Here is a 23,443-nt window from a genome sequence, read left to right as displayed (position 1 = left end):
GAAATTACCTGTTCTCTGATTTATTCTACGAAACTTTATTCATTTCTCTTTTCACACTATTTTAACTCATCTGATTTCCTTCTTTTTATAGATCGCTGAATGAGGCGCATACTTTTGGATGATTTGTTTGTTATTTTTCTCGTTCCGATTGCGATCACCCGAGCCGTGAGTGTGAGGTCAATAAATAAGAAAATAAATAAATAAATAAATAAATAATTAAATAAATAAACAAATAAATAAAGAAACGTCCTTCTGCATTTCACGGTGCCCCAGGGTCAAACCGGATGGGGACGTCTACATGGCCTACAGTGCAAAATATTGCCCGAAATTGATTACCCTCAACTATAACTTCGGGAAGCAAAGTTTTGTTGCGAGTTCGCTTTCTCGCGATAACAATGCGATCTTCTGTTCAAGTGCAATCGCTCAATGTGCACTCTACTTTATACTACTAAACTATCGGGCCTATTTGTGTGTGTAATTTTCTTTTTTTACACCAACACACTCTTATCATTATATCCCTACACCCAGGAGTTTTTTTATGTTGCTTTTGCTACTTCTCACCAACGGCACAATGCATTTGTGTCTGGCGAAAATCTACTGTCTTAAGTCCTAGCCTGATTGTGAATGAAATAGACGCGTTCCTTTGCTCGGTGTCACTTCCCGCGAAAGAGCGCTCGTAGTAGTAGGAAGAAAACAACACGGACACAGGTGGCTTAAGATTCTTCCCTAAGTATGTACTGAGCTATTTACAGAGTAAGAAAACATGTCCTATGAGGTATGTATCGATAGATCGCTGAGTGTTTGCTGTTTGCTTTGTGCTTGTTTCAACGCGTCGCCGATCGTGTGCACCGTCCATTACTGTGCTTTACTTCTTTTTCTTCTTCTCCATGTTGATCGTGCACTGGGAGTAGATCCGTTGACAGTCTCGCTGGTCTTGCCCGTCACGCGCCGCTTGTACGTATCGGTAGAACCGGACAACGGCTGCGTTCGTCGACGTTGGTTTCTGCAGCTCCGAAGCGTCTCTGTAATATATGAAAGAACAGTTTAATAACCGTAATTTAAGATAAGTAGCATAAATATAAATTTTAATAGAAAACACTGTGCCTAACGGATAAAAATATGCATATTGCAACCGTGATACACATTGCATACTTTCAGGCGGTTGAAAGTCGACATTCGATTCAAATGTCGACATTAACTCGAAATAGTTTTCGCGGTTGTTGTTTTTGGTGTATGCTCTTTGCTTTGTTGTACCTTTCTTCAGATACTTGACCCCCAATGGTGGTCAATCATGATAGAAATTATGGTTTTCATGATTTTGAAGAACATTTTATGTAAATCAAAATTTTAATGAAATCAACACACATATCCAGTTTGGCTTTGACTAACTTAGAATAAAAAATAACTACATTTTACAAATAGCTGTCAAATTTATGCACTGTATTACGTAACGAAATGTTTTGATTACATTGAATAGACTATGCTTTAACCGTACTAATAACAATCACTGTAGTCTTCTACCAGCTAACTATCCTACTTAACGATCACCCCGAGGTGTTGTGCTTAAGCTCGCTAAAACTATTCAAATCCACTCCCCTTTCGTTGACAGCTATGATAAACACGGCTCTCAGTGAGGCCCTCCCTAACAATAGAGAGCGGCGCGTCAAACACTGCGCCGTTAGCCGTGGTTATTCCCTGCGTTGTTGCAGGCATTGCGGTTAGCCACCGGAGCGCCCGAGGTCTAGCGCCTTCTCTGCGGCGCAAAGCATTGATTTCACCGGTCAGCCAAGCATGACCAAGTATGTGTGTAATTTTCCATTGCGCCGTACGAAACGGCCTGCTTCACGTGTCACGGTCGCGGTCGCTCCAGCTCCCTTGCCACTTTCGCCGGCACCACCGGCAGGCATTAGGGCGGGCGCCGGTGAAAGGAAGGGCGCGTACAAATCGCGCTTCAAAAACATGGAAATAGATATTTCTTTCCACTGCAATTATGTTGTTGATTGGTGCCAGTGGGTGTATGCGTGTTTCAGACGAGGCCGTTTATTGTGCAGCGCAGAGATGAACAAAACGTTCGATTCACGTGCAATCGGAAAGCATAATGCGAGAGCCGAACCTGATAGCAAGGTCGCCGGCACAAGAACTTCGTTGAATACCAACGAAAACGCACCCGTGGGCTTGGTGGGCCAATAGAAAGTGGCCAATGCTGGATGATGATTGTTAGCATATTACTCACATTATAATTTCACCTGCTTTCCTGTCCATAAAAAGAGCAGCCAAAGTAAAACTAAAACATGTCTCTGCGGTTTTTACCTATCCCGTTGCGGAAAAGGTCATCCGGGCGAGTGCAATTAATGGCGCACTTTCGGGACCGCCAATTAGCCAACGTATTTACACTGACCTCGTTTTCGATTTCTAACCCACACGGCCCACTCTGCTAGTGTCTGCTGTATTTGGCTGGCCTTATTTAACTTCTGTGCAAATTTTACGATCGGGAATTTAGGGAGGGCGACATTCATTACGCGTTCCAACCTCCAAAAAAGCAGCGGGACGTTCACCTCAGGTGGCTCGCTGTTGGTTCGCTTTTCTTCCAGTGCCGCTAATTTTGGTACACATACACAAAGAAAAATAAAATCAAATAAAGTATCCGGTAGCAATAAAGTTTTAAATCGCTCAGATAAATCGCACACAAGATATGATGATAACAGTGTGCGTCTTGTTGGTATGGATATGATTACAGATAGGAACCGTTTGTAAAAAAGGCCACCATGAAGGAAAGATCAAAATGGAATGAAATGACCATTTCATACCGACTTTAATCGGGTCAAACGTCTTTTAAGAAAGAAATTTCATCTATCATAATCAGTTTTCATTATTCATGAGGAATTTCATTTGAAGCGTAAATGTTTTTGTTTTCAATTAATTTTTGTGATTTCGGCCAAAGTTTTCTCAAACCATTCATATTTGACCCAATATTTTGCAATTCATTATTAACGGTAGTACATTCATATTTTTAACAATTACTATCCACTCGCAACAATGTGTTTCAACAGCAACATATCCAATGTTGACCTACAACGGTTGATAAGGCGAACCGCAATCATGAGCAAACATTAATTCACACCTCTTCGTTACCCGCTTGCTAATCAACACTCAATAACAATCATCGGCCGGTTAAACCTCAACAACAAACAATCTTTTTCATGACGCCATTGCCCCACTCCCTCCCTTTGAGTAGCTACCGTGTGCGAACATTATCGACAAAACGCGGGGAGAAAGTACATTATCGTTCGCTCGCTTTATTCTAAAATTGCAAACTGCATCCATTATCCGCTGCTGACGTTCGCAAACAACTCATTCGCAAGAACAGGCTCCCGTCAGTTACCTTTTCGCAGTGTAACGCTTCTTCTGCTCCATGCAACCATGCGAATAAAAACGCAAACTCAACCCAACGCGCGCTCCATCCTAATAAAGGTACTTTGGCTGGGATGAAGCTCATCAGCGTCAGCACGTCCGTTCGGCCACTGTTCCGTTAGGACAGCCACTAATTGCGCCCCTTTGGAGGCGACCCTCGTCAATTCGCTTTCGTTTTCCAGCTGCTGTGTACCATAAAAAAACGAGGCTCACAACTGCTCTTGTTCGTACATAGGTTGCCAGGCAGGCAGGGTTCAATCGCACTCGAGGTTGGATGCGCGGCCACTGACCTGTTAATTAATCTATTCTCGAAAACGAAAACGAAACCATCGCTAGCATCACTGGCATAGCGCACCCGATAACGCACACGTAACGCGTGTGAAAGCTTTGCCCGTACCCGTGCAGACAACGGTGCTGATCAAACATGCTCCAGGTTCAACAATCTGCCCGGGCATATTCTCATGCATTATTGGTGCGGTGGAGGCTTATGGTCCCACGCCACCAGCAGAAGCAGCAGCAGGGCTGTCCGTGACCGTGAAGCAACGATTCCACCGGCATCAGCAGCCAGCATGCCATGCTTGATGATAATGATGGCGATGATAATACGCTGATACGTGATCGTTATGCGAGCGTAAATCTGACGTGTGCCATGAGGCTGATCTTTAGCTTCGTAACCTTATGGAGATCTCTCCCACTACATGGCTGGGTGGTGGGTTATTAATCATGCTTTATGGCTGTTTTCGTTTTCTTTTGCACCCTTATTCCGGTTTGAGCCTAGATTTGCTCGTGAAATACTGGCAGTAAAGGAATTAGGTAGAGAAAAATCAACAACAAATTTGACAGCGAATAGCACCCGGGGGAAATATTACCTTCATTAATTCAACACTTTGCTTCGCTATTTAAAGGTTCTAAATTTGGATTTGAAATTGGAAAATTCCGATCGTGCTTACCTGCTGAGCTCCGCCGATACATAGTTGCTGTGGGGACTGTACTTCACCGGGTTCTTGTACATGCTGCAGACGAGCCGCTCCCGGCAGCTCTCGTCCACGATGCCGAGCGAGTTGAACACCTTGTCCAGCCGCTGCAGGATGGGACTGTAGAATGGGTCGACCGGTCGCGGCGTGACACCTTCCTGCACGTACGCCTGCTGATTCACGATCGCTTGCTGCTTGGCGATTAGCTTCTGCTCCTGCGCTATCCTGTAAGCTTCCTGCCGCTGAGCCTCACGAATCTAGCACGCCGCGAACGAAAACAAAACAAAAACCGGATTCAGTGAAAGTCCTGCATAATGGCGAGCGAAGAGTATCGGAGAGGGAGAGAGAGAGAGAGAGCGAGAATGCTACGGGGTCGAAGATCACAAATTGCCAATCAAGGTGCTAAATGCAATTATCGCCCCACCCCGCAGTAGGCGAGCTGTGCGCCCTGGATGTGCGTGTGATTGGCATACGCTTAAGCCGATCGAGCGCTCTCCCAATGCCTCACAGCATACATGCGCCGAACATCATTAGCCTGGCGTGTACATCCCGCCGCGTCGATATTGTTTCCAGCGCGCTAGAAAGTATGTCATATTGGCTTGCGGCATTTGATCGAAAGTATGTCCACTACACTTGTCTACAAGGCGCGTGCCGCGTGCTTTCGATGCTTTCGGAATGCGTTTGCGTATGGATTTCTGTGGCGCGGCCCGGGCCACGCACCGCCGGAAGCGACGATGAAGGTATCGGGGCCGTACGTGCACGAGCGGGTTGATCGTATCGCTCCGAATGGGTCGCCGATGGGTGTTGGTCCTTTGTAATGTGTGTCTGCATAATTGCTAATCATTCTTCCGTTTTACGGGCAATATTAAATGACACTGGCGGTTGAGGGCACTTTTTCTCATGCTTTGGTGCTACTTTAAATGTTCATTGAGCAATAATTCACTGTGCTTAGGCAATAATTTACCTTAGCATACGAGTTGGGAAAAAATACTGAGTAAAGTACATCACACAACCTAACGTCTATTTGCAATTTGTATTGTGGGTTCAAGCAGCTACAATATACAGTCGTTGTCCCTTAATGTTGACTCTAAAACACCAATGTTTGACAGCGTGTGACAATTTTTGCTCCGAAGCATCAATGTTTGCCTCTAAGGCATCAGTTCTAGACTGTAAGTCAACCGCTTTTTTTTACTATAACTTAATGTCTAGAGCTGTGTGTTCCATTACTTATTTAGTTTTTTCATATGAAACAATCAAATTACTCGTTTTTTGTAGTGCTTTTGTAAAATTACAATTGTCATAAACCTGATCAAATACTTTGTTAAATTACCATGGTCCCTACAAGATTCAAACATTGTTGACCTAAAGACAACAATAAGTGAGTTAGAGTCAAAAATTGGTGCCTTAAGGGCAAAAATTGATGCCTTAGAGCCAAAATTTAATCTTTTATCCAAACGACTGTAAATCATTTAAAATGCACGTAATAGACTATCAAATAAAAACAGAATAAAATTAGTCCAATGAAACAAAGCCTCCTCAACTAATTACAATCGTCATGTTAATCTTCTGAGATCTAGTTACATCGCTATTAAAATCAATAAAACATTTTCCATGTCACAATACAAATCAGTCTACCCCAAAGAAATGATTATCAGCGAGATAAAAGATATAAACGCAAGATAAACAAACAATTGAATGTCACAAATCGCGACAGAAAACAACCAAACTATGCAAACCCCGACCGGGTCTCACTTTCCACCAGTAATGGTACCTGATTGCGTTTACTTCATTTTCTATTTTCGCACAACGACAACAAAATGTGACTTATGCAGATTGTGCCGATGCCATTTGCACTTTAATCATCATCAGCGCCGAATGCACTTTGCACACCGGCATCACTTGCGTCACTTTCACTCACCAGCAAAGCGAGATTGTTGTTTTTCCTACCACAAGTGAATGACAACGCTTAGCGGTCGTGCCGGGCCCGTGCCCGGATTTGTATGCCGAATGGATGTTATTATGCTGAAGCCCTTTTTGTTTCACTTTCGTCATTACATGCAACTCATAAATGAATGCGCGGTCCCGGTTTTGCATTTGCCGCCACCATCATCTGCGCACGGAGAAAAGCTCTCCGCGCACATCCGTTGTGCGGAGAAAACGGAACACCTTTCGGAGCAATGGTGACGTCTGACATGAGGCCGTTCCCTTTCCCCTTTCCGAAATACTTACAATTTGTTCTTCCGCCGAGAGCGTTGGCCCGGAGGGTGCTGACACGTACTGGGCTGCGATCGAGGTGGCCGCTCCGGTTGGGATGCGCTTTTGGGCGGATGAGGTATATCCTGGCGGTCCGTACACTGGCTTCGGACTGTTGACTCTACGCACGAAAGTCGAAAGTCGGCAATGGTAGGGGAGAGGGTGCGATATGAGGGGAAAATGGAGCAAAAAAACAACAACATTCGTATGATAGAGAAAATTGCAAGCGTCACGTTAAAGATTGTCTGCGCTTAAAATCGCTGCCACGCTCACAAAGGTCTAGCGAGGCGGCCGGGAGGCCAGGGGTCTGGAGAGAAATTGATACGTTTGAGACAAACGAGGGAAATGCGGATTTTGTCTGTCGGATCGGTATCGAACATGTGTCATAAGACGTGCATCGCATATCTGCTACTACTACAACTACTACTGCGAAAGTTGGCCGTGTATATCAAAGTGCGCTACATGCTGCCGGCGATTGGTTCGATTCTCGATCTCAACACTACTTTAGAAACGCAGCAGATGTGGATGCATGCTCGAGGATGTATGTTTTTTGCTTTTTGCTCTTTTTTTGTATGGTTTCTGGTTCACACGTTATGCTCACCAAGTGGTTGATGTTAGTCATGGAACAAGTAATTAGTGTCTCGGATGATCGGTTTAGGAGTTTGATTTTTTTGGTCTAATTTTTTATTTTCTTGCCGCCTTGTGCGCTTGGTTTTAGTCACAAATAGATTGGATGATGATGATGATGATGAGGTTAATCACGTGCATTTGACGGAAAAGGAGAGAGGGAGAGAAAAAGAACAACGAAAAGGCAGGAAGGATCGTTTGGTCAAAATGTTGACCCCACCCAGATTGCCGAAATGGGCGGGATGGCCGGGAGCTGGGTTTTAAGGGTTTGGGGAGTGTGGATCTGGTTTCCTATTTATCAGGTAAGGTACCGGTAAGGAAACCCAATGCGCAAAACCTACCTGCTGGCGGCGTGCTGCGTGAGTGGATTTACATTGTAGCTGCCGCTGCCGCCGACGGCACCATTGGAGGAGGCGGGCGGCGAGGTGAAGTATGGCGATGATTGTGGTGCTGATGTATTTGTGCTTTCGCCCAAACCCCATGCTTTGATATCGTTCAAGTCATCGTACTTTGGCTTGAACGATGTGTCTACGTACGAGTTTCTATCGCTAATGAACCTGCGTTCAAAGAAGGTTTTTTGTTGTTGGTTGGTTTGGTATGCTCGACTCTCCAAATGATCAGATGCGTATGGTGGTGTTATATGTCTATGGGTGTTTGGTGCTTGTTAGCGATGTGTTGCTACTGATAATGATAACAGTGATGCCTGTCTGCCACCTGTGCCCCCCGAAAAGTGTGTTAGTATAGGCGGAACAATTTCGGAAGCCCCAAACATTCCCACCCAATTACCGATGTTTTCATTCGTTTCCGATTGACCTAACCACCACCCATTAGCATTCAATTCAAGCACAAGCACCGAGATGAAACATGAAAGATGAAACGCAAATGAGGACTACGGCCGCGCGAGGCAATCTTTGATACAAATTGACAAAAGGAAAGCTGGGGAAAAAAGGGTGCCATCGGCATGCTTGGCTTGGCGACCGGCGTTTTTGGCTGAAACTGTTATCTCAGCTCCGGAAAGACATTGTTCCAGAGCGAGCTATAAAATGTGAGAGAGAAAAAGAAATACGAGGTTGAATTCATTTTTGAATAGCATAACAACAAAACAGTAGGAAAAACAAAACTGAACTAATAATCGTGCCGCGAAGAAGCGATGAGACGCCTGGCACGAAAGTACTTTTGGGAATTGCTAACCCCTTCAAACAATAGCCTGAGATAGTACATAGAAGCAAACGAATGAAATGTATCAACGTTTTCAAAACTAGTCGGAAATCTGTTCTACTAACCAAGAAGCGATTATACGATAAATTATTTGCTTTGCAGTGTTACATCTTACAGAAAGGACAAAGCATTACAGGGCGAAAAATCCGTTAGGCTTTAGATTGAGACGCTTGAGAAGTGGAAGAAAACACGAACAGACAACCACAGTGCAACCCATTTCATTGTCAATGTGCATCAAATTGTGTGTGTGTGTGTGTGTATGTGTGTGTGTGAGAGAGAGAGATTACTACTACTACTACTACTACTACAACACGATACACATACAACATTGGAATAGTAACACCCTGAAAATGGCACTTCTACAAACTACCCTTCCATACCACATCCCGTAATATACTCCTCTAATTAAGCAACCCTCATCCGCTGAAATGTACTCACTCTGAACCCAACCCAGGAGCGGTAAACTCATAGTTCACCTCCGGCTGATAGTGCGTATGGGGAGGAACCGGCGCGCCATGTAAAAACTCCGAAGGGTGGCCACGCGGAGGCTTGGTGTAAATCAGCTCCGGAACGGCATGATCATGGTTGTGTGGGTAGAACTGCAAAAACACGAAAACAAGGGAAACGAAGATGCTGATGAATTGAGGTTCCTTGTAAAGAAAGAAAGAAAAAAAACAGCCCCCGGCTTTTGGTGCTTCCTCTCATGACGCTCCCGGTCAGGTCCAGTTTTGGGCTTATCGGTGTGCAATCACTGGGCGCTTCCCGATGGGAAGTGCCCTACCTGCTTGGCCCATCGTAACCCACTAAAACCCGGCGAGAGTTCCTCCTTCAATGTGCAGAGTTGGAGTGAAACCTTTACCACCAACAGAGAGCAACAAAAAACACACCCGAATTCATGTGAAGTTGGCATCCCGCAATGCGAACGTTACTCCACAAAGCCGGAACCAACACACATCACCCATTGAAACGGTGGCACTACTAAAGCGTGTGCGTGTGGCATAGGAAGCGTAGCATAAAGCTCAACGGCAATGTGCAAGGCGCGAAATGGATTGTAAACTGTCTGCCATGGGTGCTGCACAAAAACACACACGGGCACCCATCCCAAAACAACACGACCGTACTACCGCGCCGTGGTTCAACAAACTCTTGACCGAGTTTGGGGTATGATTTAGGTGGCCGGTTCGTGCAACGGCCACCGTTCCATGGTTCGCTGTCTCTCATACGTTTCCGCCCGGTGAGTGTATGTGTGTGTGTGCGTTCATATTTTTTCTCTTTCTCTTGTTTTCCCTGGCGCCCCCTCGAGGTCACTCCACTGGCCCCGGGAATGAGTTTTAACAGGCAGAAGATTATACAATAATTGAGCCACGAACCGCACCGCTCGATGGCACTGCTGACCGACATAGCGCTGCGCCGAGTGGAAGCGCCGGCCCGGGGTGCAGCGATCTCGACCGCCGGCTGCCATTTTTGTTTGTGGGTCACCTTACCGTGTGCAGATGGTTGATATGGTGCTGATGGTGGTGGAAGTTTGGCTTGTGGTAGGACGCGTGATAGTACGAGCAGAGCTTGAATATGTGCGACAGGGCCGGGAACAGGAACAGCAGGAACTTCAGCACCAGCTTCTTGGCCGTGCCGACGCCGACCATCAGCGGCAGCAACCACATCACCTTGATTTTGATGATCTTGATAATCAGCACGATCGCCAGGAAGGCGAGCAGTAGCTTATTCTGGAAGAATTTCTCTGTGAAATACATTAACCCCCGAAATCGTCAGTAATCGTCTGCTAGTATAAAAAAACGAAGACGGCAAGAGGTAACATACTAATCTTCTTGAACAGGATCCTCGGTGTGCCGTGGCCGCGTGCCTCCGCCAGCTCAGTACGCGGTACGAACTCCAGCTTCGCAATCATCCCGTTGCCCTCGATGGCCCGTGGCTCGATGCGGAAGATTGCACCATCGAACATAACCTCCGGCATCTGGATGCTGACGTCGTGCGTTAGCATGAACTTGAGGCTCTTCTCCCGCAGGGCCGTGGTGACTTCCTCGATCGGTGACGCCGGTTCGAATGCTGTCGAGAAATGAAAAGAGTAAGAAATGGATGAAAACAAACGCCAGGCCAGGAATCTGCCACCATCCAGACGACGATGATGCGATCTTCTGCCCGGTCACTGGATCCGGCCGAAGTGAAAGTTTGAAGATGTTGAACGTTTGCTTCGGTGTGTGCGTCACCGAAATTCGATTCGTCCGTAAGGTAGGGTGGTGTGGCGGCGTTTATCTACACCTCGGATGGAATATTGCAGTGGAGGGCCCAGGCCGGTTGAATCAATACAAACCGGTCCTGCATGAACAATTTCGTGTATGCAGTTTCACTTACCGTCCATCGAGGGAAAATTCAAAGCGAGTAAGCATGTGAGTGTTTTATCAGGCCTTGTTGTTGTCTGAATGAATTTTACATAAAATAACTTCGATTTTACTGTTATGCTAAGTGCATGGTGTACAGCAAATACAAAGTAATTAAACGATTATTTCGTCTTATTACGAGCAACAAAGTATTTGTCGATATGTTTTCCTAATTTTAACATTTTTATTGTGTTCAGTCATATTTTCAACATAAATATGATACGTATGAATGACTATCCTGAAGAAGAAAAAGAATATGAAGCTATCAACCTGGTGATTTCCAAACATCAAGATAATCTATTCCTAGTAATTGTAAACTGCCAACTAAGTGCGATAAAGGTATATTCATTCTAATGTTTCATTCTCTTTTCTTTCGAATCACGATAGCAATATGCACAAATTAATACTGCATACCGATGTTTATCTTTTTTCTCTTCTAGGTCATGTAGTCGTTGTTTGTGAAAACGTAGGTAAGGCCTTCCCAGCATTAAATCCACAATTATTTGTACCACGTTGCTGTTCATTTTCTATGCGCTTCTTGTCAAACAGAAAGCAGCCTTGCTGGATGATTTGCCATTTATTTGCTAAACAAAACGTGTCACTCAAAGTGGGACAATCTAATTTGTTGTTGATTTCCCAAAACACACACGCACACCCTTAAACCACACAGTTCCGAATGCTTAAGTGGTTTACACTTTAAACATTCACCAAAATTACGCTTGCAGTGAAATGCTTTCTCTCCGGATAACAAATAGCACCAGCAATACTTCAATTTCATCCCAAAGTGCACCATCAGCTCAGGGGAAGTGTTCGTGGCCGGTTTTTGGCGGCCATTTACACCGATGAAATCGTTCCCCCTCAACACGCAATCTGCGAAGTAAAAGGGATTTCGAGGCTAAATGTGTCAATTTCGATTTTACACCGTACAAATCTCGTACGACGAGTGTCCAATTTCTCCATCCGCTAAGATCCGCTTACCTCGCCCAGAAGCCCTGCCCTCTGTCCGATCAAGAGCGTCGTAAAAATTGTGCTGCCCTTCCCGCTTCTACCTTTTCGGAATCAAACGCCCATTGTTGGTCAGTTTTCCTTTCGCCATCCCCAGTACGGGCGGGAAAAGTCGCGTGCTCACCAGCACGTGTATGCCAAGTGGTTTTGTTTTCCCTATCGCTTACGGAATGTTTGCAACCGTGCGTCAGGTGTGCGTCATCGGGACCAAACCATCGAAAGCAAATGATGAAATTTGTTCCCACAAATTGTACCCAAAATGCCTTTCGTCGGTTCTCTCTGCGTGATCCACGCCGCCAACTTCTGCGGTTTGTTTTGATTTTATTTAACTTTCTTCCGTCCCGGTAATCCCATCAGCGGCTACGTGCCGTCACCGAAAAAACCGTCCCTTGGCGGCCGCTTAGTCGTTGTGGCTCAAGCCGTGCTGAGATTTCACTTTTCATTGCTCAACCGCGTGCTTGGCGATGATTCAAATCTCGTGAATTCAGCTCGGATGTGGTCAATCTTCTGTCTACCAATTTCTCTCTCCAACCCAACCCCCCAACGTCAACCGGAAGACATCGTTGAGCCGTTGCAGTGTTTCACCGCGGATCGTATCAAGGCTAATAATAGGTGCTGCATCCCACCCTGCCACTTGCAAATGAGCTCATAGACACACGCACACACACACACACACAGCAGAAAGCGCATCTTCTTGCAATGCAGGTCACACCGAGCCGACACCCAAGGGCGTCTTCCGGGATGGTTAGGCTGCGGGACCACTTTCATCCCTTCCAGCACCGTTACGATCGATCAAGGAAGGGATCGATTATGAGAAGCGTCTTCCACCAACGCCGCCCAGCTCATCGCAGTGCTATGAATGGAAAGTGCATCTCATTCCAAAGCCGCTAGCCTGCTTTTCTTCTCGTTGCATGGCAACCGGGCGCTGCAGTGGGGTAACGCGCAATAGAAAACCAGTTAAAGCTTCAAAGCCTCATCGAAAACTGTGTTACTGTGTGATGTACGACGCTCGCTTTGCCATTTCGCATTGGAAACCACCGATCCCTGAATCACTGAAAGCGGGGGAATGGTAGAAGGTACACATACACACAGACGAATTCCTACGCAATGGTGCGTGCCTGCAAACCGGTTCTTCCTTTAACCGACGACCTCCAGGCAGGGCAAACTGGGTACTGAGTGGGGTGCAAAGATCAGCCGGCTGGACCACTCAGTGGCAGTTTCGCTTTCCATGTGCACACCCCGCGTCCCTCTGAACCACCATACGCGCCAGTCCATTCTCTGCAAAGTGCAAGTACACCGTCCGAGATGGGATTTTCAACCCATCGACACACATAAATCAGGTCCGTCCGGCCTTTTTTTCCCGCCCCGGAATCGAAAGTACCCGCCACGCGCGCACCGCCACAGAATCGCTTTCGTTCGGCCGGGATGCGAAAGATGATTAGCTTCCTAATTGGGATGGGACACAGTGGATGGAGTGATCTTGATCGGGCTAGCGATGAAATGACAGAGCCATACAGAGCTTACAGAGCCAAAGTCCTCAATTGACGCGCGGCTAATCTGTCGAAAGCCTGTTCCGGACGGACCGGAACCTAACGACTATCATTAGCTGCGTGTGTGAGTTCGAGATGATGGCACTGGAGATGATGGTTCGCAACAAAATGATCCACTATAGGGGAACAGGTGCACTATTGCAAAGAGACACAAATCGAAAAGGAACGATCCATTTAAAGTGTGGTCCATGAGGAAGAGGCAATTGTGGAGCAATGGTTTTATTGTTGGATGAGCTTTCGTAATAAGGGCAAGCTGTCAGCTGGATGAACAACTCATTGTATTGCTTGAGCTGTATATAAATTAGTAAAGTGAATTTATAACTACGAATTTGTATACTCCATTCAACCAAATCATTCTCCTACAAATTTGGAAAAAAAATAGAGAACATATCAAGCCTATTTCTTTGGATAAACTCTCTACCTGCGCCATTTCAACCATATCCTTCCTCAAATGGTCAACTACCTGTAATAAACCCACTTGGACACTAAATGGTTATCTAATTCTGGCCATATATTATCAGGTTTGTCACGCGTGTCACTTCTGACAGTTCAACCTCCATGCGCCAGGTTTGAACCTCACTGTCACCGTACTTAACCTTTTATCGCTTTGGAGCATAAACCTGCGGGCCCTACGGGGAAGGTTCACCTTGTTTAATGTCAAAACATGCATACGACACGCGCACGATAGGCACGCGTTCCACCAGTCGTTAAACGGAAGTTAACAGCTCCGGTACAACCGATAAACTCACACACACCGTCCACATCTAGGCGGAGAGCCTCGAAACCTCGGATCATATCTCTAGCGCCGTCTCTTTACTTACCACTGCGAGCGTTCGGGATTTCGTTTTCATTGTCCTCCTCCTCATCGCCGGCTTCGTTTGCTTCCCGTGTGTACTTGGTGAAATCGACCCGATTCCGTAGGAACTGTACGCGGTTGGTAAAGTTGACGTTTTCTACGTCCAGCTGCTCGCCCAGGAAGCTGTACACGTTCTTCTGTATGCAGGCAAACGTTGGCTTACGCATACAGTCGGCAATCAGTGCGTCCCACAGCTGGTTGCCGGTGGAGAACAGGGGACGTCCGCTTGCTCGCCCACTGCTAGTGACATTGCTTGCTGCCGACTCCGTGACACTGGTCGCATTGACTATGGTGGCTTCCGTAGTGGCGGTAACGCATGTGCACAGCAACGCTAGTGTCGTTAGGGCTAGCAGGCACAAAGATGTGCTGGATGCCGGCAATGGTCGCTTGCGGTTGGTTGTGTTGGTGTTACCTCCATTACTGCCAAACATCCCGTAGCTACCGATATTGCCGGGCGCTACCGATAACTCACTCTGCACACTTTGTTTCATGATAGTGTCACTTCCAGGATCTGATGCCGTTTTCCCACTTTCGCACACAGACACACACAGTTGCTTTGCTCACTGAGTTCTAGATACACTTACAAACAGACACTGCAGACCGTACACACCTTCGTGCTAATCACTTTTTGTCAGACCACATGGCAATCCCGCGGCAGGATTGTAGGATTCCTGCAGATAATAGAAAACACCAAAACACACAAGCTATATCAGTACCGACAGCAGAAAGTGAACGTTACCGGCTGATGTCGCGACTGCAACTAAACCGGTTATCGATTGCCCGGCTGGCTGGTAAAGGCATCTTCCCTCGGATTCCCTTCGAAGCTGACTGGCCCACCCCGTGAAGACGTGCAACCGTGGGACACGTCCAATTTCACCTTCCTCTGGGAAGATTCGCTACGTTCGTGTGAAGATGCATCTTCGTTCAGGCTGGTTGGTCCGAGACGTACGTGACGATAAGATACACCCTACGCCCACAGCTTACCACGCAAAAGGATGTCCCCAAAATTGGAAAGTTTTCACCATGCACTTTTAGACGCTTCTGAAGTTACATGCCTTTGTAGGGCGTTCCACCGTTCATGCGTGCGTATATTTCGACAATTTGTCTACCAATTTGGAATGCCCTCTACTGTGGTCAAGGTTCCGTTCCGAGTCAATTGCTTCCCGCCCAGCTTATAGCTCGTTGCTACTCACGTTGCAAATGCGCGTGTAATGCACGTAAAAAAAGGTATTAAACTGTCATTCACCGATTTTCGGTCTCTTCTCTTTCAATCGTCAATGTTCACCGCAAGTTCATGAGCCAGATTCGTTTTTCTTTTCGTTTTGCATGCTGCAAAGGGTTTTGACCGCTTGCTGCTTGTAGCCGCGGAACAACTTGCGAACAAAACTCCCCCAAATTGACATGCTCCGGCAAGGTGACCGACATTCGGCGGCGTAAGCAGAGCATAATATCTCGCGTATTGGGTGGGGTGAACCGTAGCGCTTTAGGGGGAATCCAACAAAATGCGTTATAAAGAAGGCAGTTTTTTGTTGTTGTTGATACTTTTATTTGAACCTAAACCGGATCTTGCCCCCGCCGGAACCGTTTTCATTGATATATAATTGCACTATCCGATCGCGAGCCCACCATTTTAATCTTCACAAAATGATGGATCGCGTTTTCAAGAGCAACATATTCACCGCACACGACACTAATTGCTACCCTGCCGGCCCGGAGAGCAGATCCCTTTCAAAGTGTTTCACCCTAACCGAATTTCTATTTCTTCCATCCCGAAACAGAAAACACATGTTTCTTCCCCTTTTTTCTAGCATCACATCGGCAATCGTCAACACTGCCCCCCGTTGGTTGCATCGCTAATTTGCTCGCCGTTTGCGAAAGCGGTCGAACACTGTATGTGTGTGCACTTCCTTTTCTATTTATTTTCACTCGGAAAAGTGAAACCAGTACGGTGCCGGGTTAGGGCACAGCACATCTTCAATGGCACTTTACCGCACTCCAGGTTCTTTCTTTCAAAAATGCGGAGAGAAACTTAAAGCTGCGCAGTAAAGTACCGGCACTACGCCACGAAATCGATTCCTATCTAGCAAACTTGATGGCTCTTTTTGACGATCGATGATCGATAATGGCTACAAACTCACACACTTTGGAGCGATGAGGTGTTTTCGGTCCGCTTACAGGAAAGAGATAATTTTGTACACTCTTGTTTATCACGCGGACGATGGCCGTCCCGCTGCGGAACATGCCTAATCGCTTACTAATCGAATTGGGAAATAATTTCAAAGCAACCTCATTTCGAGGGGGCAATTTTCCGAAAATCATGCCTTGCCAATAAATGCACGCGATCGATCGCGAACAATTAGAGCTAGGTAGCCGATCAAAAGCTATAACCAGCGTAAGAAATGGCACAGCCGCACATTTTCATCACACGCAAACCCATCTCGCCAGCATCCAGTTTACATTAATTGATTAATCAATTAATCAGAACCGTCTTGCCCGGCCCAGCATCACAGACGGGGAAATCGAGCGACGATCGCATGCGTATCATTAATATTCACCTACTTCCCTACTAAACAACAGCTCCACAGGCAGCTTGGCCAACAGCTTTTCCCAATGTGCCAATGTTGCCGGCTGTGGCGCCTTACATCACGATGGGCGCGCGATCGCGGCCACAGCCGTGATAATAACCGCCCAGTTGGCCGTGAATGGGAAAGCTTTTCCCTGCTCGCTCACCAATTGCGCTGGGCAGGCAATAGGGGTGGCAATTAATATGGGTGGCTTCGGGCGTTGCTGCATTGCGCACCGTGCGTGCATTATTGCTCGCCTGTTAGCAGCGTGTTGCCCCAATGCATTCGGATGTGCCCCGGTGCTTACAAATATTCAAAAATCACAAACCGATGGAAGTGAAGTAACGCTTCCATCACCATTTCTATCTAGCCTGTAAACATTTTCCCACATCACGCACTGTTTAGCGCACCTTTGGTTGCAATCGCGCGCCGGACACGATGCTTTTATCGCTCGCTGCAGGGCTATATTGACGTTTTTCACCACTGTTACAGCATTACTTTTCATTCCATGTTGTACTACTCCCCCTAAAGAGCATACAGTACATCGCAAACATCGCTACAAACTGTGATTGGTTTTACGGCTTATGCCTCCAGTTGTTCCATCCATCAGTGTATCGGTATTGAAACAGAATTGATTAATCGCCGGACAACGCCAGCGCCTTATCGAAACTACGATAAAGAAATAATTCCAATACAGCCACGAGCCAAACATGTTTGAGGCTTTCTCCTTTGATCTTTTTTTATATTGATGGCGAGAGCTTTACGGTATTCTTCGCTGCGCTATTGATGGGATGCTAAGGATTACTAGCGGGCCTTTGGCCTTTTGGCTGCGGAATTTGGCAAAGAATAATTTGCACCTTGTAATATATCATTTTTCACCGTTACGGTGTGCAAGTTGATAATTAAAGAACTTTGTAAAAGAAAGCTTTTAAGCTCATTAACCTCTTGGTTTGAGTTTTTCTGTTTGTTCTACCGCTTCTATTCGTGGCTTCATCCACGCTGGGCTGCAGGTGTGAATGATCAAACTCGCTTGTTTTAATATGTTGTTCCTTGTTCTTTCTCTATAGCTCAAATGGCCTTTTCCAAGTGTTCAAGAATAACTTGTATCACCATCCTCTATAATTTTTCAAAATAAACGAACCATCATAATATCCCGTACGCCCACTCATTAGACGTGGTTGGTTAAATTCTATTATTAAAAAAAAAACACATTTAAACCACTTTTTCATTCCGATGTTCATCCGCAACCGAATCAGTGTCCATGCACCCCTTTGCTGTCGGATGCTAGTAAGGAATTCTGGTAGAATTAAAATGCAATTACTTTCCACATATCATGACTTTGCACGAAACGCCGAAAGCAGACCGATCCCGTTCGGGTGCTAAATGGATAAGCTTTGGTAGGAAAAACCCAACAACAATAACAACATCACCCTAAAAAATCGTACCACATTCTCGCCCATCGATACAGCCGCCCTTCTAGAAGCAGAAAGCAAAAAAATCGATGCTGAAGCTAATGCATATTAACGATATCGTTTAGAGAATTCTTGCTTGCCGCATCGATGCAAAAAAAAAACCCACAGAGAATGGATCAGCGGTGATTTACCGCTAAAAAATCAGAGCAACTCTCAATAGGAAGGGAAGAGAAATATCACGTGTTAGGGCGAGGGAACAAAAACTACTAAACGTTCAACACGATGATAATCTATTAGCGGCTTTTAGGTAGGTCAAGATGATTGGAACATTCTTTTCGATGGAAGTGGCGCTTATTGGAGAAATTCGAACTCTTCCTGTCTATGAGCGGAAGTACAATAACCTGCTGAAGGCGTTAAATATCCACACACATACCCCAATTAAATGTATCGAAAAAAAATAGGAACAACACTTCACACCGCAGAACGGATGCTACTGAAGCTGTAAATTGGTACAATCGCTACCTGAGGTACAATCGCACAGAGGGAGCAAGAAAAAGAGCAGAACAACGTTTTGGGTTACTCATAATTTAAGCGTTTTGGAGCGATTGCTCCTTTTTTGCTTATCGTCCCAGCTTCAGCGTTTTTGTTAATCCATCTGTTCTGATCAGGGTCAGTGGAGTATGTCTTTTCGATTTATTTTTTTTTTCGGCTGCCTCGAACCAATTCCAATTGCCCCTCCCGGTGTCAATTCGGGTAAGTGGGTTAGCGTCGACGGCTTTCAATGCAAGAAAATCGATGGTCGAAATCGATCTAAATGCTTCGCTTACGCATGTTGTTTTGGGTGAAACGTTCTTCACTGAAAGTCTTTCGAATGCGGTTGAAAGCATAGAAGATAATGAAAGCAATGATCTCGATTAATGTACAATTTCAAGACCATTAAAAAAACAGTTCCATTCAGGTGGGGCGTCCGGGACAGCCGATTCTGGATCAAATGTTTTTATCATCGATAATTGCAAACCTTCTAGGATTGAGCCTGTAATCAATCTCATTAGTAAGTCTTTTAGAAGAATAATCTGCGCTTTATACCGATTTGACAAAAGGTTTGTAAACCTCAGCAAACAAACAAACCGAGAAAGGAGAAAGTGTTGTTATTGTTTTAAAATTCCTCATTGTTATCTTAAACCATCCGTATAATTTGAACCATCTGGCTTACAATGCTTCGCGACCCCATGCAAATGCTTCCTCCCGTTGGCCGAAAAACCTCCTTCCCATCGGCAACAACAACAACAGGGTGCCCACTCTCCTAATGGCCAGGTTTTCCAAAAGGTTGCACCAATGCTCCGACGGTTCTGCGTACGTGAACGCACCAAAAACCCGGTACCGTTTGTCTCCGGCTGTCCGACGCATCCCGTTAGCATTCGCTTATCAACCCCCGAACCTTTTTGGGGTGAATTAATTAAACCTCCAGCGCGGACCCCACCGCAACAAATGAACCGCACTCTGGTGTGCGCACACAAACACACTCAAACATACGGTCAGCGAGCCAGTGTCGGAAATCGGTCAGCAGAAAAATATTCAACCCATGTGGATTCCACCGGGTACGTTCCGGTTGTCATCCACGTACACTATACAACATATTCCCACTCTCCGAGGTCGGTGACGGTTCTCCTGTTGGCTGTAAACTGCTTATAGCGGTGTGAAGATACCGAACGTATTCTGCTCTCTCCCAACAATTTTCGGCCAGCCTCACCCACCCACTTTCCTTTCTGGACATACCGGCGTGCACAACCCCGGCGTGTTCTCAAATGTCAGACAGCATCGAGAGCAGAACGACTAAATATTAGCAACCAATTCCAGGCCTTCTCTTCACCTTTCTCCTGTGCTTCAGTGTTCAATGTTTTTTTTTCTGGAAAGTCGTCCAACTGCTTTCAGCTACCATCTGCGCATTACGTTTGGAGTCATTTCTCGCTCTCACCCTGACCCACCTGCGCACTCAAACGAACACGTGATCGCACCGGGGAGAGGCTTATCACTACTTATCACTACAGTACGATCGATTACCATAGTCCACCTTAAACGATCACCAACCGATCGAAAGGCTTTTAGTAGCGGGTGCACACCAATACACTAGCCTTCCCACCCCTTAAAGATATCCCTTGCTCCCACCAAGTGTACCTTTATCCATTTAAGGCTCACTAATTAATCACCGTCTAAACACACACACACTCTCTTTTCTATCCACACAACCAACCACACACTTCGGTGATACTACAAACACTCCACTCGAGACACCACTACTGCTGTCTGTTTGCTCTCTTGCTCACGGGTTACACTCGCTGGTCTCGCCGACAACGACGAAGGCGACGACGACGAACCCCCCCACCAGTACCGGAATGGGAAAGCAGTGAAAGTTGCCGCCGCTACTCACGTACACATGTGCAAGGGTTTGGAGCGTGCAGCAGGTCTTGGATAGGCAGTTGATTCTCACGGGCGAAGCCTCTTGGTGCGCCAAACAAGCAGTCGGTACGCGTCCTCCGTTGCGCGCTGTCTCGATCGGACTGAGCTAGTTTCCGGTGTACGGCGAGTGTTTTATCAACTTTCTTTCTCACTCGCGAACGCTCACGCCTTTGTGGGCACCGGGGGTGTACAGTTTGTGGTGGCTGCCCATCTCGCTACGCGTTCTCGTCGTACTGATCTGTGCGAGCGATCGCTTTGCCGGCATTACTCATCCCATTTCGTGGTGAGATGATGAGAGGAAGATGACCATGGTGAGATGAGATTTATTAAAAATAAGGGAGGCTGGATCTTGGTGATCCTACTATTTTTCGTAGAATTGCTTCTATCGATCTTAATTTATTTTGTTATTGATTTGTGTCGATATACTCTATAATTTCGTTTTTTACACAGTTTCTACTTTGATCGACATTTACTTTTTTGAGGTATATGATAATTTATTATCAAATATAGTCATCAAACTTATTCACAGCTACACGATATCGATAGACAACCAGATATTTGGTCAGCAAGACGAATAGAGTCACAATAACTTTAAATTACGTCTATATAAATTATGTACATTGTTCATCACGAGATTTTCTATTATGCTATGATCAGGAATATTGACCGATCTACAGAATGACATAACATTACACTTCAATTTAGATACCAGAAACCATTTTAAGCTCATTATAGAGGAATGTTATGATACTCTATCCATAAATTACCTAATGAAAAAAAAATCCAGTGAGCTGTGCGATCTTCTTATTCTCCTTTGCATAACAACGCCATATAAAGTCTGCAAACGTTAAAATTTTGTCTTTTCTCAGTAAGACCAACCCAAGAATGGAAGTCAAGTATGGAACTACTCACATTCCTTCATCAATTACTTTTTGAGAAACATTACAAATTAAAGCATATTTAGAAATCACAGGCATCCGGCAAAATATTGGACAATATAGCTATTGGAAAAATATTGCTGGAAAGGATGTTTATCCTTTAATAGCACGTTTAGATAGCTCTTTCTAAATAAAAGATTAATTATTTTAAGTAAAATCTGGCAATTGTGTATAAAACAATGTTTTAAAAACTTGATATCTTCATCGAAGTAACACAAACAGAAGTTTTCTACACCGTAATGTGCCATATATCAATGCCACTTCTCATGTAAAAAAGTTATCAGTGTTGAGGCTAGCCTCTGCAGCAAACGTGTCAAACATACGGCCACATGCGGCCCGCAAAGGCTTTTGATCCGGCTCGCGAAGAAAATTATTTGAATGAAGCAGAAATAGATTGAAGATTATAAGCCAAAAAAAAGGCTATGCTAATTTTGATCAGCTTAGGAAGCAGTTTTTACCATTCATTCTTAGTAATCTGATTAATGAACAGGCTCCCTAAGTTATTGGTAAGGTTAGGTTACTTCCAAGATTGCTTCAGGTAGTAGTTCGAGTAGTTGTTTTGTGGTGGAACCCTAAATAAGGACACTTCAAGCCAAAAATACACGAACCAAAACTTCGCGGTCGAGAATTTCCGCCTGCTGTAAATCCCATGTACAAACTGTCACTTTTCCGAACTGTTGCATACATATGGTTTTCAGCAGGCAGGGTAAGTCGAATTTCACGTTTTTCAGCTAAAATAGATTTGATTACAGGGTTTTTTTTATTAAATTTGATACATTTATGCAATTTATCATTTATTCAATCGTGGAGAAAATGCTAATATTTCTGGCATTTAAGCGGTTTTTTTTAGCAAAAATGCAATTCTTGAAGCAAATTGTACAGATTTGCGATTTGATCTCTCAAATTTAGTAGACCGCGTAACTCCAAATCTGTGAAGTCGAAAACCGCGTAACTTTACTTCATTGATAATGGTACTCTCGTAGAGTTTACCAGTTCAAAAACCAACTGTCCACTAGTTTATTACACAAATCTCCTTGACAAACAATTGGACACCGCTGTCTATCATTTGATCACACGTCATCTGGTGGAAGCTAACAAACTCGATCGAAGCGGTTGTCAAAAATGACATAATTATGTATGAACGCATTACTGATCAGAACACACGCATGAAATAAATTCAAGCAACCGTTGTATTTAGGCAACTCCGGCATGTGCATCATATAATTCACATACATTCGGAAGAGCAGAAGCTTTGCACATGGTGGCTCACCGCTTAGCATACGTTAGTATACGCTTAATGACGACCGGAGTATGATGAGCTTAAGAACAAAAAAGTAATTACGCTCCGATCGGATAAGGAAGTGGTTTCTAGGTGAACTCGATTTGACACATCGCTTACTCCACATACGATAAACAGGTACACGTATCAATCAAGCGTCATCGTTGCAGTGAAAGTGCATCATGCAGTTTAATGCTGTGGTTATATATTTTTCTGCACTCTCATGCATCTAAACGATCGATCAACAGGAAAACCTTGTTCACTAATCCTGTAATGCATTAGGGCCACCACACAAAAGCACCCATGCACTACAACACAATTGTTCTGTTTTTACTGTATGTTTGTTCTGTTCGATTTGCAAACAACGCTACTTTTTAATGTAAATCAACTAGCTGTCGTGAATTATTGTGCAAAAGCAAAACTTCGTACTCACTGAACTACATCATTATTAAGTGTGTATTCATTGTTGCCATTATATGCACTAGTGTTAAGCGCATTTGGAT

The 23,443-nt window shown here is 45.1% G+C and overlaps 1 protein-coding gene across 6 annotated transcripts; it reads right to left on the bottom strand.

Annotated features, from left to right (window-relative positions):
• Positions 1-19: 19 nt before the first annotated feature.
• LOC121590098 lies at positions 20-20,815 on the bottom strand. Of its 6 annotated transcripts, none has more exons than XM_041909487.1 (9): positions 20,442-20,815; positions 14,256-14,961; positions 10,302-10,547; positions 9,968-10,221; positions 8,922-9,082; positions 7,607-7,822; positions 6,615-6,759; positions 4,362-4,642; positions 20-1,022 (listed from the first exon to the last, which is right to left on the bottom strand). In XM_041909487.1, the coding sequence occupies exons 2-9, from the start codon at positions 14,779-14,781 to the stop codon at positions 866-868; spliced, it is 1,986 nt and encodes a 661-aa protein (XP_041765421.1). In that variant the 5' UTR covers positions 14,782-14,961; positions 20,442-20,815; the 3' UTR covers positions 20-865. The 6 variants fall into 6 exon arrangements, with proteins under 6 accessions (XP_041765421.1, XP_041765424.1, XP_041765425.1 ...); XM_041909490.1 differs by having other exon boundaries at positions 20,493-20,815; XM_041909491.1 differs by having other exon boundaries at positions 20,656-20,815.
• Between the last annotated feature and the right edge of the window lie 2,628 nt (positions 20,816-23,443).

Source organism: Anopheles merus, chromosome 2R (genome assembly GCF_017562075.2).
Source record: "Anopheles merus strain MAF chromosome 2R, AmerM5.1, whole genome shotgun sequence".
In the NCBI taxonomy this organism is placed as follows: Eukaryota; Metazoa; Arthropoda; class Insecta; order Diptera; family Culicidae; genus Anopheles; species Anopheles merus.
This window is presented reverse-complemented; position numbering and strand designations above follow the sequence as displayed.

Bases quoted from the DNA above. Each gene is read 5' to 3' on its own strand.
- LOC121590098 (XM_041909487.1), bottom strand. From the start codon at position 14,781: ATGAAACAAAGTGTGCAGAGTGAGTTATCGGTAGCGCCCGGCAATATC. The intron at 6,760-7,606 runs GTAGGTTTTGCG...TTTCGTGCGTAG, and splicing joins ACGCAGCACGCCGCCAGCAG to AGTCAACAGTCCGAAGCCAG. The intron at 4,643-6,614 runs GTAAGTATTTCG...GCGGCGTGCTAG, and splicing joins TCTCGGCGGAAGAACAAATT to ATTCGTGAGGCTCAGCGGCA.